General features: G+C 49.3%; 3 protein-coding genes and 1 non-coding gene across 4 annotated transcripts; all 4 read left to right on the top strand.

Annotated features, from left to right (window-relative positions):
- The first annotated feature begins 493 nt into the window (after window positions 1–493).
- Window positions 494–2,419, top strand: PV10_02633 (uncharacterized protein). The gene is made up of 2 exons (XM_016366968.1): window positions 494–1,007; window positions 1,072–2,419. The coding sequence occupies exons 1-2, from the start codon at window positions 880–882 to the stop codon at window positions 1,685–1,687; spliced, it is 744 nt and encodes a 247-aa protein (XP_016226486.1). The 5' UTR covers window positions 494–879; the 3' UTR covers window positions 1,688–2,419.
- Window positions 2,420–3,981: 1,562 nt separating this feature from the next.
- On the top strand, window positions 3,982–5,419 carry PV10_02632 (uncharacterized protein). The gene is made up of 2 exons (XM_016366967.1): window positions 3,982–5,204; window positions 5,275–5,419. The coding sequence occupies exon 1, from the start codon at window positions 4,256–4,258 to the stop codon at window positions 4,997–4,999; it is 744 nt and encodes a 247-aa protein (XP_016226485.1). The 5' UTR covers window positions 3,982–4,255; the 3' UTR covers window positions 5,000–5,204; window positions 5,275–5,419.
- A 517-nt stretch (window positions 5,420–5,936) lies between these two features.
- On the top strand, window positions 5,937–8,682 carry PV10_02631 (uncharacterized protein). Its single transcript, XM_016366966.1, has 2 exons — window positions 5,937–7,376; window positions 7,433–8,682. The coding sequence occupies exons 1-2, from the start codon at window positions 6,878–6,880 to the stop codon at window positions 8,668–8,670; spliced, it is 1,737 nt and encodes a 578-aa protein (XP_016226484.1). The 5' UTR covers window positions 5,937–6,877; the 3' UTR covers window positions 8,671–8,682.
- A 74-nt stretch (window positions 8,683–8,756) lies between these two features.
- PV10_02630 lies at window positions 8,757–8,872 on the top strand. The gene has a single exon (XR_001622114.1). It is a non-coding gene; the product is annotated as a 5S ribosomal RNA (ribosomal RNA).
- The last annotated feature ends 7,096 nt before the right edge of the window (window positions 8,873–15,968 follow it).

Below are 15,968 nucleotides of genomic sequence, written 5' to 3'. Positions count from 1 at the left end.
CTTATTTCCAAAGCTAGGACGTTTCATTCGGGCGGACCCCCCATGCCTAGGCAGGCTCGCCAGGCGTGTTGGTGACAGGGTATCCTTGGGGCCGAAAAAGGTCCATTTATTGAAAGCTAGGTAGATGTCTACCGTCTAAGTAGTCTACCGTGGGTGATGCCCGCTGTCACCTACGCGGATTGGCGTTGGCTTTTGAGTTTGGAGCTCCAGGCTTGAAGAGTCAACTGTGGAATGGGCTGGTGGGCTGGTGGATTTGGTGGGACCTTGTCGGTGTCTTTGCGCGTGGTGTGTGTGTGTCTCCCTCCTCAGGCTCCTCTCTCCGGGTGTGTGGATGCTTGTATGCTTGTGTGTGTGCGTGTGGGCGTGTGTTGGATCCGCCCGTGCTGTTTGTTGCATCCTGCTTTCGGCCGGGGGTGCGTGGTGCTGTGGTGCTCTGGTGCTCTGGTGCTGTGCTCTGCAGTGCTCTATTCTGCTGTGATCTCTTCTTCTTCTACTCTGACTCTAGATTCTCTTGCCCAGCATCCTCGTGTTCTCTACCGTCTGCTGTATATACATATCCCACAGACGTCTGTTCCAGACGTGTCCGCTCTTTCTATCAGCCAGCAGTACCAGCCTACGCTCGCGTTCATTCCTTCACGCAGCAGCCCATTTCGCTCTCTCAACACCATCTCCTTATACGCTCATTCTCGACTCGATCTGAGATCGTCACCCAAGCTTCACTCACTCCTTGCCCAACATCAACATCACACACTTGCGACATTGACATTGACGTCGACGCCGGTTTCTTGGAAAGAAAACCCCGTCTCAATCTGTCCTCGCTTCATCAATCGAAAACCCACCTAGTTCAAGGCAAGCCTTTGATCATCACCACTAACCAACATGCGCTTCTCCATCAACAGTTTGGTGCTGGCCACCCTCGCAGCCAGCCAAGCATTGGCTGCCTCTATCGGTCACCAACACACCGTCCTGCATAACCATGCTCGCAAGCACGATCATGCCCCAATTGAGTATGTATCCTCCCGATCTTGAATGTTACATCAAGACTCGTTCCACTAACACGCGGAACTACAGAAAACGTGACGCCGCCATCAGTGCCGCTGATGTCAGCCGACTCTCCGCCTTGGGAGTTCTGTCCACTGGTGTCAACTCGGAAACCAACAACGGAGCTGTCTGGCTCGGAAGCGACGGTCAATACAAGAACGAGTTCACCAACAACTCTGGCGAAGATCTGATTCTCGTCATCTGGGGTGTTGCCGGCTCGTGGATCAACGTCATCCAGCCTCACATCACCGCCTCCATCCCCGCCGGTCAATCCATCTGGGTCTCCTTCGCTGATGGCGCCTCAGGTGCCTGGAGCGCCATCTACTCTGATACCCAGCTCGTCAACGGCCAAGCCTCCAACACCTGGGGAGAATTCACCTTTGGTCAATGGGGCGTGGTCAACGTTTCGCGTGAGGTCAACATGAGCGGCCACCCTCTCAGCATCGTCGGTCCCAGCTGCGTCACCGACATGAACACCTGTGTGTTCATGTGCTCCAGCGGAAACGTCTGTACCTTCGACTACATCTTGGTCAACTGCGACAACGGCTCTCAACCCGGTGCCAACTACGGCTACCACGAGGGTGCTCCCTCAGGTGGCTGCGGTGGCATGGGCTCCAGTGCCACCCTGAAGACAACCTTCTCTTAGATTGTTGTACTCAGGTCTCACACAAGCATGCATGGTTCGTCACGCAGCGACCAAATTAGGTTTTGGGGAAATGGAAAATCAGGATACAATTTTTTTCATGGAGTTTAAGGGAGGGGGGACGCATACCACATCAATTGGGATATCATTCGCAGGCAAAAGACTCGTTGGAATGGAAGTTTGCATTACTCGCACAGACCGACCGACCGACCGAACGCGACCGATTTACCTATCAAATGAGTTGGAGCAACCCCCTCTGGAGGGAGTATTTACACATCGATCATCATCATTTTCGAATCAACGCGCCTGCCTACCTACCATCTTGGTAACATTCTTGACGACGACGATTACATTGGGGCAATCTATCTTTGCCAGCAAATATTGAGGATGAGTTGGGAGCTCTAGACAGTTACGATGATGCGTCACACAACCAGCACACAACCAGCGGACGGAAGCATACAGGGACAAACATGTGTTTGCATGGAAGGACAATGGAAAACAACACATAAAAACAGAAACAGACACAGAAGACAAGAGAAGACGGGCACTTGCATGAACATGTTACATGTCGTCTGTTCTGTTCTGTGACCATGTGTTGGTTCATATTCGTTCGTCAAAACGGAAGCAAGCGCCCGCTGGTTTGAACACAACTAGACATCATTGACGACAAGTCAACCTTTCCTTAGCTATAGACTCCTAGGTGTTTTTACAATTTCTAAACCATTTTAAAATCAACCCTCACGGGCCTTGTTTCTCGTAGACTTGCTGTTATTGTTGTTGTTGTTGTTGTCATTCCTCTCATTGACAGTAGTTGTACGTACTGCATTGCGGGGAGTTGTGTTGTTTGTTGATACCTATGATATCAGCCAATGCTTTATAATTTCATGATCAACATGGCGCCATTCAATGAAGCCTTGTAGCCTTGCACAAGTGGCTGGGCGTGCCATGGGCCTTGGGCTCCCAATCCTTACTTGATCCGGCCAACGCGTTTTTTCCGGTTTCTCCTCCTTCTCAACCCTGCAGACGCGTCCCGCGCCGCAGGCGTTGGCGCCACCGCCTGCCTAAAAAACTGAAACACACAAGTCGTGGTTTGGCAGGCCAAGGCAGGCGTGCAAAGTCTGGATCTTTGCCTGCACCCCTGGTTTCATGTTTCATGCAATGCAATCCTCTCTATGTACATATTTCTTGTACAGTCACGACAGTGCCTGTGGTTCCTGTGGTTCCTGTGGCACTTATCCACTGTCACGACATGGTGGTTCAGACCACTATACAGTAGTAGTACTACAGATGGATCATGATTGACCGTTTGACCGTTTGATTGTCTGACCCCCTGATGAGAAGGCCACTGGAGGCACAATCTTCGGATGACAGTCTGCTACATTGCTACTGGTTCACAAAGATGATGGCCTTCATCCTCCAGACATACCCACTTGCCCACCAGCCCACCAGCCCTTACACGCCTCGCCAGTAATGACACCAGACACCTCACGACCTTCGACCGCAGCCATGTCAGTTCAACCCTCGGCCCCGACACTCGCTCACTCACTCACTCACTCACGCATCCCCTTGAAGACCATGGTCTCGACTTCCACCTCCTCTCCCAGCCACTCCGAGCCACTCACGCCACGTATCTCCCTTTGGGGATTAATCATGTCGCAAATCTCGCTTTATCCCAAGCGTTCCCAAAGCAGGGTGGGCTGACTGCCAGGGTGGCAGGTCACACAACAGCCCATCCACGTTTCTAGACAATTGACTGACTAACTGATCGACCAACTACCTTGAGTGACCTTCTTTGAAAATTGATTGACTGACCTACTTAGACTGGATCGTTCATCGCAGAGAGCCTGGCCCTAGACCACACAACATCAAGATTGGCATTCACCCCACAAACTGCATGCTGCCTCTTTAGACCCCCTCCAGGTCTTGACGGCCGACTCAGAACCCTTCCGTCGTTCATCCGACCGTCCCATCAGATCACCCAGATCAGAATACAAGAATGGAGCACGGCGGCCGGCAACTCCTCTGCGTCTCTTGTTCACACCTCACGGGTCGAGACAATGTGAAAATAGGTAGGCCCTTATAACACCCGAAGCATTCGGAGTGCATCTGCTTTATGATACATATCTACATCGTTTCTTGGAGGCATTCCTTGATTCAAGGAAGGCTTGAATGTCGTTGGTTTCACGTGACGTGCTTCAAACTGCAAATCGTCCGTTTTCTGCGAGTCTCTCCAAGTGTTGGACTGAAGATAAGCGACTACCATATCTACATGTGCTGCTCTCGATCTCTACGAAAACTGAGCCTCCTACTTTAATCCAGAGTGCCCTTTCTACCCGGCTCAACATGTATGACCGAATCTGAACGTGTTGATACATTTCGGACCAAGAACGTACGCTAGGCGCCTGGCTCGGACGAAATCTCCACCAACCGAGAACTCATTCCATCCTTGTTATGAAGGGATGACGACAAGGTCCCGCGGCACACAAATCCAACACACCGTCTTTCTCAGCTCGTGTAGTACGATTCAATATACTGTCATCTGAAGACGATTACCATAGAATCCAGCCAACAATGACCCAACGACACATTCTCCTTCTAGGCGCCACGGGGCTTTCGGGGATTGAGTTCATCAAACTCGCGCTCGAGCAGCCAGCGCCGCCTTTCTTGACACTCCTCGTCCGCAAAGGGTCGAAGTCCAAAGTGCCAACTGAGGCACTGGAGCACGGTTCCGTAAGGATCGTGGAGGGCACCCTCGATGACATTGCGACACTCAACAAGGCGCTTTCTGCCCCAGAGGACACCAACCAACCCTCCGTCACGGTGGTAATCTCTTTCCTCGGCGCTTACATGGCACTGAGGCCCATCATCACACGGGACAAGTCTCACCCTATCGCAGACGCATTCGAATCCACGATTCTCCCGGCCATGAAATCCAACGGCGTCTCGCGCATCATTGCGCTCAGCACTCCCACAGGATGCTACTCGTCTGCAGAAGCAAAGTCCATTACCTGGAAATGGTGGTTCTACACTTGGATGCCTGCGCTCCTAGCACCTCAAGGCAATGCCGAGATGGCCGGCATCGCCAATGCGATCATTTCTGCCGGCCACAACGACAAGGACCTTGAGTGGACCGTGTTCCGCGTTCCTCACCTCACCCAAGGTGGTACTCCTACCACGCAGGTCCTGGCTGGCCATTTGGACCGAGAATTCTCGGGCAGCCTGGACCTCGCTCGGTCGAGTCTGGCAAGATGGGTTTGGACCGAGCTGGACGAAAAGGCCTGGCTGCGTGCCACACCTCTGCTTGCGAACCCATAACAACGTCGCTTCATCTCTCATACTTTCCGTCACGTCCCGGTTGAGGCTGGTCCCATGGCTGTAGAAGGTTGGGGTCATGTTGAATTCTGAAATTCTCTCTCTCCACACCAATCCGATACCTTTATCCTCCAGTCACCTGTCCAGCCACATGAACATTCAATGGCAACAAGTGCATTAGTTTTTGATACATACTACTGGTGTGTCGGTATGTAAGCCCTTACATGATACTCGTACATGTAATTTTTCATGAAGCTGACTTTTGATTCTCTGTCCAGGATCTGGCAGGATCGACCCGGATGACATCCGGTCCCAGCAGGATCGGACGAAGATAAGAGGGTGACACTTAGTATTAGGCGATCTATCGACATGTGTGCCCCAACGGAGATAATATTATGAATGCGCCAAGTCTATGAATCCAACAGTCAATCCTGCTTCGGCCGAGGGAGCGAAGGATCCTGTTCGGAAGATACTGTATGCTATGTCCGAGTGTTCGGTCAGCCTGACCTTTAATGGGATTAAGTAACTGGCCCTTCTGATGCTGCAATTCCTTCACGCCAACGAATACCAAAAGTCACCAGTCCAGCTTTAGCGGGCTCGTCGACAAAGGTACCTTAGCACTTAGTAACCAGCCTGGGCCAAGAATCCGTGTACCAACAGGCTTTTGCGTACCTACCTCTCACGGTGTCGAGATGCGATCGACAGTAGCCTACTTCACTACCTGATGGTATTCACGTTGCCTAAACCTACATCCCGCCGGAAGCTGGCGGTTCGCAACATATTTTATCACGCATCAAGTCAAGCCTTCGGGGTCTCGGGCTTCGGTGCTTAAGCCGCAACGCCCGGCAAGTCTCTTTCGAACACAATAACTTTATCTCCGATTGGGTTGTCGCGGAAGCCAAAACATCAACCAACAGTGACGCTCTCCCTAGTCCAGGACCCCCAATCTTACTCTTGATGATCCTAGTAGTACCACTAAGTAGCGGTAAGGTACCTACGGATTCTGTAGGGTTCGTTCGGGCAACTTCCTTGTCAGGAGTCTCTGTTTGACAAATATGATCCGGATCTTTCCAAGCCCGGATGGTGAAGTGCAATTCCCGTATGGTAAGTACGATCGATTCGACACGGACGAAAACGCATATTCTTTCAGCCTTCGAGACATGTGCGGACCAAAGCGGCATTAGATCAAGGGCCACTTGAGAGCATGATTCGACTGCTTTCGAAGTATGGACTTAGTACTCAGGCAAGGAAAAAGTCGATACTAGACTCGCTGGGGTTCACCCCGGACTCATGAGCTGTATCCCCGGGGATTGTACTGCAGCTAAGATAGTTCAGCCTACCAAGAAGGACTGCGTTGGACTCTACTGGACCTGGACCAATCGACAAGAACTTGATACCAAGCATCTATGAGTCAACTTGGAGCGAAGCTGTCGACACGCATCCAGGAAGTCACATGCACTTCTCAAGAATGGTAGAGAGATATGCGCTGTCCATCTACTACAATGCCGTTATCTCTTGGAGCGGAGACTCCTATAAGGACTTCCTCAAAGCAGCTGCCATGCTTGGTCCTATGAGAGACAACCTGATGCATCACTTTGAAATGGCGCCTGCTGCAAGCATGCGTTGTCAACAAGCCCTCGACCAGATTCAAAGCAGACCCAAGACGCAGCCTGATTCATCCGTTGGCCAGCAACCTTCCAACGAAGCCGAGGGGCCAATGTGGCAGAGAGCATCTCAACCCCTCGCTTTCACAACCACATATCACAACCTGATGGCATTCAGTCCTTCTATGTCCAGTGCTATCGAACTTGATCCTTTGCTCCAGACTACCTAGTGCAGTACTAGACTCTCAAACACCAGCCCCAGGTCGACCTTCAAGTCATGTCCCAACAACACCGACAGTACGATGCCAACAGCAAACTCCTCAGTCGCTTCTACGCACCGTTGACTTTGCTGAAGGTGCTGGATCCATGCCGAGGAGCGCAACAGCCCGATCTAATATTGGATACCAGTTTCAACGAGCAAGCAACACTTTGGCGCGACTTTCTCGATCAACTTGCATACCTGTGCGATTTTGAAAAGGGAGGAGATACCGTGACGGCGATTGCTGTCCAGAGGAATGCCGAATATCCAATCTTTTGGCTAGCGACCAATTGCCCCAGACCCAGGACGAGAACTAAAGCACGAAAACACCTCAGTCGGGTGCTTGGGCTCCTGGATGAGATCCATACCACCCAAAAGCCAGTTTCCGATGTCGAAAATGATATCCTCAGTCGATGCCTCGCGTCCAGCAGTCAAAGGATCAAGGTGTATTCATCACTCCTCATGAAGGCCATAAGAGAAGCTAGACGAATGTTGAAACAAAGGACGGACTCTGAAGGTTAGAAGCGCAGCAACATTCATTCAACCGTTATTGACAAGGCTGATTCTTGATAGCTGTGATCCTCTCGAATGAAATTAAGCGACTGGCTTCTCTCGTATCTAAGCCGGATCAACTGTGCTCTCATGCTTACAATCTTCGGAAGCATACCCAACTTATGGAAATTCTTAACCGACATCACCATGCACACTCAAATCGTGGCGTATGGTCTGACATTCGTCACCACATCGGTCGATTAGGTAGCTGGACCAAAGCTGTTCGTATAGTGATCCGCGGTGCGATGACCTTCCCGCAAAGATTCGAAAGTGCTCAGGTTCGAGTCATCGTTACAAGTGACAAAGCCGACATACCAAACAAGTGCAATCTGACCAGTCTGGACGACATTGTGAGACGCACATTACCTGTAACGCAACATTCTCTGGTTGAGGAGCTCTGCGAGGCTCTTGCTACAACCAATGATGTGACAAATATCCAGGAAGAGTTTTGGGACATCTATGCCAAAATCAAGCCACGACCACACGCCGAGTTACTCGTCCTCGAGCACTTCCATCAAAAACGTCTCGAATTCACCGCAAATGAGCGATATATCGGCTGTAGCAAACCGTCATGCTACTGCTGTCACATCTACATGCAATGCCATCCGGGACGATTTTCTCCTCGACCAACTCACGGAAATCTATGGATTCAATGGGCACCTCCACTCGTTTTGCCGCCTGCTTCTCGAAATCCGAATGCGCCACGTCCACAGAATCATCACACATTCAAGATGCTACAGGCAATGTTGATCCCAATCCGTCTGGACCTGCAAGAACAGATCATGTCGAGAAGGCCTAAGCGGAAAAAGGAGCCAGATTCAACTACCGGAATGTCGAGCGTTGCCATCATGCATCATGGAATCGGCGTGCCGGACACAGGGACACTTGCTGATTCCACGACTGTCGTTCTTAATACTACTACACTTGAGTCCTACCACATCCATGATGATGACAAAGACCCTTTCGAGTCTATTGGCAACGCATCATCTACACCATCATCGATTGACTGCCAAGCGGACAGGAATAGTCCACAGTTTTCAGCAAGGAGCGACGGCGAGCCATTGGACTACGATACATCGTTAGATGCCGACATCGACTTGTCCGTTCCCGACCATAGCGGCGAGAAAACCAGCATCAGCACGCATAGCAGTTGTAATATAACCGCTACCACAGGGAATAGTGGCCAAACGACCTTGGCCGACAACGAAGACAGTGATGACGAAGGAGGTGTCCTAATCTTTCAAGGGAGAAAGCGCTAGAGGCCCCCCCCCCCCCCCCCCAATCGACACCTAAAAGCATGTCAAGTAAATGTATATATTATAATACCAACAACTTTCTTTCGCAATCGACCATAGGATGTGGAGAACAGGGCTTCCCGTTCGCTCAGCCATACTTAAGCCACATGCCGGTCAGTTAGTACTAAAGTGGGTGACCATTTGGGAATCCTGGCTGTTGATTGTTTTTGCATTTTGAATTGAGTTTTTTTTTTCTGTTGATCTTTGACGTTGCTGGTGGAGATGGTTGGATGTGTGTGAAGTAATGACCAAAGGGGATTAGGGTGTTCCACTTGTCTGTATATGGACTAGTGTATATATCTTCAGTTCGTTTACCCATGTCCTCGATTTGCCTGTCTGATATATAATATTAGTAGACCAGTAAGTAGGTACTTTACTTAAGTACTAAGCTTATACTATGTTGCAAATCCAGTAACCCGGGGACGGTATTGATGCTGATTCATGCTGCTCCCTGATACCTAATCTTTCTGATGCCCTCTCTGATGCGCCCCTATTGACACAGCAGGTCTGATATGGCATTTGAGCTGTGACGAGCCGGGAGCGACATTTAAACCTCAATCTCAGCGCGTAGGTTCAAGTTCTAAATTGACCCTTAGTACCTACTAGAATTTAGACCTGCCCGGTTATGGATCCTTCAAGTTTCTATAAGTACTGGCCCCTGTATATAGATTGATACCTACTAAGTCCAGTATTGTTACTAATTCGAAGTAGAATCAACACGAATTCACGTTTCAAATCCGCGTTGATTCTGACTTAGATGCCGCATCAGATGCCACATCTGATACGGTATTGAAGCTAAGTACTTACTTAAGTTAGTAAGTACTTAGTATCTCTATATAAGTACTTAGTAGGTAAGTACAGTAAGTAAGTAAGTACTACTAGTAGTATATGTATCAAGCAAGTACTACTCAGAGTGGCATAAAAGGTTTTCTCTCGGTGATTGACCTAGAGTGGCTCAGTTCCGAGTCAGAGCCCCCTGGGTGACTTCAATTTCTCCAGAACTGGTTTGAAGTTTCAATTGAATCCCGTCTAGACTCTCATCCGTAGGCTAAATCTCTTAGAACGTTGAATAAGTGGCAAATTTAGCACTGAACTCCCGCTGAAATCGTGAACGTTGACCGTATAGGTGCTACTTATAAAGTACTTAATGTAGAAGTTCACTCTAGTCCCTAGTCGAGCCTTCTATAGAGTGCTACCCCGGGCTAAGCCCTATACCAGTCCAGGCTGAGACCAGGCCGAGCCTAGAATCAGCCCGGGCTGGCTCACTCTGGCCCGTCACCAGCTCGGGCTGAGGTGAGCTGGCCTAGTCTGGCACCTAGCCTAGGCTGACCTGAGTTGAACCGGGCTGAACCAGGTTGAATCGTGTCAACCAGGATCTAAGCACCATGAGTCAGGGCTGACCAAGTTTCAAAGCGATTCTGAATCGATTTCAGACCGAGTCTAAAACGAGTCTGACCCGAGTTGACTCGAGTTGATGCTGCCCGTGGTTATAGCCTTGAGTCAACCCCGAGTCAGATCAGAATCACGGGCAGTTCAGAGTCGGTTCAGAGTTGGCTCAGAGTCGATTTCAAATAGAGGCGGGTTCAAACAAAGTCAGTAACCCCGATTTACGAACTTACCTGAAAAGTCCTAGTAGGTAGGGTACTAAGCTACTACTAGTACTGTACTTTGAGCTATAGCGGAACTACAGTGCCCGAGTGATCTTGAAGTGTCTAAGGCTTCAACTTCGATCTATAGACTTCGGAGTCTTAAGTAAGTACTAGTACCTAAAGTACTTACTTTACTTACTACTTAGTAAGTAAGTACTAAGTACCTAGTGCGGTGTCAGCCCTGTGCCTCATCCAGCTCGACATGGTGCTAGATTCAGACCGGGCTAATATTAAGTCTATACGGGAGCCAGACTGCGGCAGCGCTCGCCTTCAGGCCGGTAGCAGCTCAAGGCTCAACCCTAGACACCTTAGAAGAGTAGAAAGAGGTTCATACTTAAAGTCAATGCCTACGACTGAAACTTTGATCAATTCTGGTTCTAATTCGACCTCCTGGATACTAGAGACGCTGGAATTCCAGAACACCCTATAGATATACATTACAATACAGCCTCATTTCATGCTAACGAGTCACTGGATTTCTTAATTGGTACTAGTGGTTTCACGTGACCGGTGAGCGGAATCGCACCAGCCACATGCCAAGAGATCATGAATGAGAATCTGGGGAAGGAGCGACCGACGACAGCATGGTGGGTGGGCTCGACGCATAAACGCAGGACGGGATGACTAAATCATTAGGTACGACTGCAGCATCGCCTATGTTAGTACGCGTCGGAACAGGTTCGACGGGTCCAGGCACAATTCCAGCAAGCTCTAGTACCTGAGTAAGTACTAAAGTACCTAAGTAAAGTAGTACTACTACTATCGGTAGGGTCGACAACTCCGGTTCATCAGGTTCAAGAGGTCGGAGCTTCCAACTTCAATCAGATCAGATTCAACGGCTTGGAGGCAGCGTCAATGGGCTCCAACCAGAACAGATTCAGGGTTAGAATCGTTTTGGGGGAGTTGTGAAAGTTCAACAGGTTGCCTGTACGCAGCCTCGAAAGCGTTGAGCGACACACGAACATGCACAGAAAATGCGGGTTATGTGCAGTAGCGACATCTCAGTAACGGAAAGAACTTGAACTTGAAAGATCGTACAATCGAACAATCAACTCCCGTCTCGTACACCACCACTAACGGTCCCGTGTGAGGTGTGTTGCTGACCTTGAAATCCTGTTTGTATGTTAAGTAAGTAAGTACTAGTAATTTTGAATACACGAAAACCTGATGTGAAAAAACAATTTCTGACAAAAGCACTAGTAGGGAACCTGGATTTTCAAAGCTCAAGGTTCATCGCTGGTCTCTACATATTCCCATCCGTCGGGTACTGCAGCTGAACGCAAAAAAAACATAATCAATAACGTAGAGGATGCGAATCAAGTACCGAAGCCAACCGAGGTCTGACAGAAACAACTAAGGACGGGACTAATTCCAGGCGCTAGGGGAAAGAACTTAGGGATGATCCGCCGATGGTTGGTGGAGACGCCTTTTGGCCGGTGCGGGTATCAAAATCTGAAATTTGGCCGAAGGATGGATGAATGGATGCTTTCGCATATCCATCCACTGCATTCTGCATGGCCGTTGGCGCGATGCAGATTTTCTGCATGCATGTGAATACTTAAATGCCAGGTGGGATTACGTTAGTACTACTGTATTGATTGATTGAAAAGTTTAGTCATCGACTGCCATGTGGGCTTCGTTCCTTCCCTCTCGGTAGGTAAAAGCAAGGTACTTTAACTAAGCACTAGCTGTAGGTACTTACTTAGGTACATAGGTACTGATCTTACATAAGGTACATTGATTAGTATACTGAAAAGTACTTAGGTACTAATAGTGTACGCATAGCAAAATGGAAACATTACCTAGAATGAATCAGTCCTGGAGTGCATGTAAACTCAAGAATGAGCCGTAGTGAAGATGATCGGGAATGTTGAATTTCGTGGGGGGCACCGGGGCCACGAGGGTCGTGCGAAAATGCACACATCACCTATCTACTGACTGTAAGTGTTCAAGTTGTCACAAAAGTGCCAGAAAAGAGTTCGACAAGTTCCCCATCCGCGATATTCTCGTCCCACTACCCACTCCACCTCGTATTTTTATTCCGGCGATCATTTTTCCCACTCGCTGACGGCTTCCGAGCTAGAGTTCTTTACCCGCTTAGAACCGCCATTGCCGAAAAGTCCAATTAGACAACCCATGTGGCGTTTTACTAGGTAATCGACTTCTGCCGACATGTCCAGACGTGATTCAATTCGATTGCCGATCATGGACCTTGTTCCATGCAGTCAGTGCATGCCAGCCCTCAGGGATGTTTGTCGCCGACGTCTGTTCAACGAAAATTCAAGTGGTCTGCCATCTACGAATCCTCGATTTGGAAAGTGCTCCTTTCATTCGGGGTAGATAGATGCAGATGCAGTTCGGTTTGGTTTTTTTGGTGGCTGCAGCACAGACATGTTCTTCTGATTCCGCACTATTCAGGTCACTGAGTAGGTGCTAACTAGGTAGGTAATCAATCCATGTCTCTTGTTTCTATGCAGACCTCGATTCCGGATGTAAGGTCCTACTAGTAAGTAGCAGTATGTATAGAGTACTTAGTACTTCCTTAGTAATTTTCCGTCGTGCACAACCGACCTACATACATTAATGGCTTACCTACGCATACTAAGTTTGTTGATGTAGGTGCAGTCGGTACCCATGCCTATTAAAGTATGCGTCTACCGTAACTAAGCGTCTGGGGCACATACCAGGTAAAGCTAAGGATCTAGCAATTGATTTTTAACCTACGGGTTGATCGACGGCTCTTCTCAGCCCACGGCTTCCGAATAATTGCCGTCGGCCGCTCGTCGCCGAACAGAAAAAGCATTCGTACGTGGAATGGAAAATGCTCTTATGCGGATAGAGAGCATGGGAGAAGTCTAATCGATCAATACACGGGCGATATTAGTTTTTTATGGAAGAAGATTTCCTGGAACCTTGAAGGAAAGGATGAAATACGTGTTCTGACTCGTATGGCTTGGAATAGCGTTGTTGAGGTGAGTCAACTGCAGAGTGGCATGATATGTACTGTGTACCTAGGTATTCAAGATGGAGAATGGCAGCAGATACCTAAACTCTGTCGACCATGCAAGACAGGTCTTGTTGGTTTAGTCAACAGGGAAGAATCATTTCCACCGTCCAACGACTTCTTTCAATTACAAAAGGCGCATTTTCGACAAAACTTAGGAACGCAGTTTCCAGTAATTGTCATAATTTACATAGGTTCTTAGTAGTCAACAGTAAGTTTGCCGTGTGTAGATCATCATTCAGGCTACTTTGTGTACAACACCTCAGGGCACTTTCCTATACATAAATGGATCATGAGTAACTACTCGAACCGAGACTCTAATGTTGAGTCCGGATGTAGTCCGACTTCAACAAAGTTTCTGATCATTGAAATACTTCGACTGTCGTACATACCACGCAAAACTTGCAAAATTGACCTTTTGTGGCTTCATTTTGAGAGGGCCGAATCGGTGCCGACTTGAGTTTCCTTTCCCATCACAACATGAACACCTGCACCTCATGCGTGACATGGGAAACTTGAACCTTCTTCTTCTGGGTTGCTGGAAAAGTCATGCCACATGTCCGTCCGGCAGAAAGACAGTCGCCAGTACAAAGTTTTTCAACGCCTTGGGGACTAAATTAGGCATTCGCATATCTCGGCCCTGACTTTACTTAGTCTGACCTGACCTGGCCTCACCCAAGTGTCCACAGAAGCAATTTGCGCCTGCATATACAATCACACCTTGAACTGACTGCATGGGGTTGATGAAAGACTTGGACAATTTCAATGCTACCTGCACCACTTTTGTTTTTCATTCATCGGGGATTTTATCCTAGGCGGCTGAAATTGGTGCGTCTCCAAGGTAGTATGGGCCACTCGGGCTCTCGACACACTGCAGATCTGCGGTGACATGATACGTACCACAGGCAAGACACAACTTACCTACCTAATCAGTATAGCGGGGTGCCCAGATGACTACTCCTAGGTGCTGCTTCACCTCAGAGACGGACCCTTTCCGGGAAAACCCCTGGGCCAATTGAGGGCGGATGAACCCCCCACCACCGGGCCGAGGGGCCTAGACGCTGAGGGCTGATCTCACCAAGCAAGGCTTTCGTATCCAGGGCGGGTATCATATCCCGTCTGTAACCTCAACTCCATTCTTCAAGTGGTTGTCGCTGTTGACCTGGAAGAGTAATCCGCCTATTTCAAGAGCCCGGATTCGTAATCACTAAACAAGCAAGATGTTCATGTTCGCTTGCCTGATCTGCATGCATTGACGTCTGTTCTCGCATGATGCCAACAATACCAGCAACACGATCTCCAGTCAACCAAAAACCCCTATTAACTTTCCTCGTAGGTAAGTAAGTACTCGGTGACTCCAGAATCAGGTAAGAGGGCTCGGGAAGATCCATCATGCCGAGCGTCAAAGACCGTGTAATGTCTCGCTTTTTCTGGCCTTTGCTGGGAGTTTGATCACCCAGCCTCACCGTGTGACACATATCTATTCCAGAAGCGACTAACTGCTTCCCAGCGCCGAATACCTGCCAAAAATGCTGAACTGCTTGATATTGTAATACCAACACCTTGGATCGCTCCGTGCAAGGTACGACGCAACTAGCGATATAGGCTGTTGGCTGGAAGGCCAGATTAGGCAGGACTTCGTCTTGGCTCAGCTTCGTCAATTAGCCTAAGCAACCTGGTTCACTCTTGGTTCTCGTGCCAGTGCAGGTTGCCCATCCAATGTCCCCAGCGACGGGCATATAGGCGCACATATGCAGTACCTCTGCGAGCGAGGATGACTGATGATTCCATGTCATGGAGCTGGGGTAGACAACATGTCCACCACGTTGTGCATATCCTTGGACTCTTGCCTGTCCTTTGGCGTCTGTATGTATGTTTAGACAAGGTCACCCCATTCGGGGTATAGTTGTCCTCGCCAGTCTAGCCTGACGGTCATATTATGTCCAGCTTAGGTTCCGTCTTCCATGGTCGGCGATAGGCGAACTTCCTACCGTATGCAGCAGCTGCCGAGACTGGCACATCTAGATATAATCTCTGCCGCCGGCTTGGAACTTTGTCGCTTGAGCGCCTCTTTGGCATGGAAAACGAGATCCTTTTGAGCTCTAGGGTGTGACAATCGATCCTATCGGCTTTCCACTTTCCCGTGTCCCTCGGGTAGCCTTGTGGTAGGCAGGAAGCTCCGCATAAGGCTTTGACGTGAAGCATTACGGAGTAGGTAGTCTATATTGAGTGGAGACCTAGCTACAGCACCGTGGTCAACCGTTGTTGATGGCTGTCAGACAATTATCTTTGTTTCGTAATTGATACACGATCTGGCAAAGAGAAGGTATCCTGCGGCTGGTTTGCCCCTTGTCGGTCCGTCTGGGCTATCTTGGGCAGTCACTACGAGGCTGGGCACGTCCTGGATCAACCCATTGTAGTAGTGTCGTATAGAACTCACATAAGGCTAATTGTGAATTTTGCCGCGCGGCTGGGGTTTATGATGTCCCCGTGTTGGCTAAGATTGGTCATATTGGATTGTGGGGGACAGCGGCCATGCGAGGACCGTCTTTCCACGGTGTGTGGTTGCAGTGCAGATGGGGCAGGACTTGCAGGATGCCGACTTCGAT

Source organism: Exophiala mesophila (genome assembly GCF_000836275.1).
Source record: "Exophiala mesophila strain CBS 40295 unplaced genomic scaffold supercont1.2, whole genome shotgun sequence".
In the NCBI taxonomy this organism is placed as follows: domain Eukaryota; kingdom Fungi; phylum Ascomycota; class Eurotiomycetes; order Chaetothyriales; family Herpotrichiellaceae; genus Exophiala; species Exophiala mesophila.
The sequence above is the reverse complement of the archived record's forward strand: the minus strand, read 5'-3'. Positions and strand labels throughout refer to the sequence as shown.

Excerpts from the sequence above, each read along its gene's own strand:
- PV10_02633 (XM_016366968.1), top strand. The coding sequence starts at position 880 with ATGCGCTTCTCCATCAACAGTTTGGTGCTGGCCACCCTCGCAGCCAGC. Across the intron at positions 1,008-1,071 it reads CACGATCATGCCCCAATTGA|AAAACGTGACGCCGCCATCA; the intron begins GTATGTATCCTC and ends GCGGAACTACAG.
- PV10_02632 (XM_016366967.1), top strand. The coding sequence starts at position 4,256 with ATGACCCAACGACACATTCTCCTTCTAGGCGCCACGGGGCTTTCGGGG.
- PV10_02631 (XM_016366966.1), top strand. The coding sequence starts at position 6,878 with ATGTCCCAACAACACCGACAGTACGATGCCAACAGCAAACTCCTCAGT. Across the intron at positions 7,377-7,432 it reads ACAAAGGACGGACTCTGAAG|CTGTGATCCTCTCGAATGAA; the intron begins GTTAGAAGCGCA and ends GATTCTTGATAG.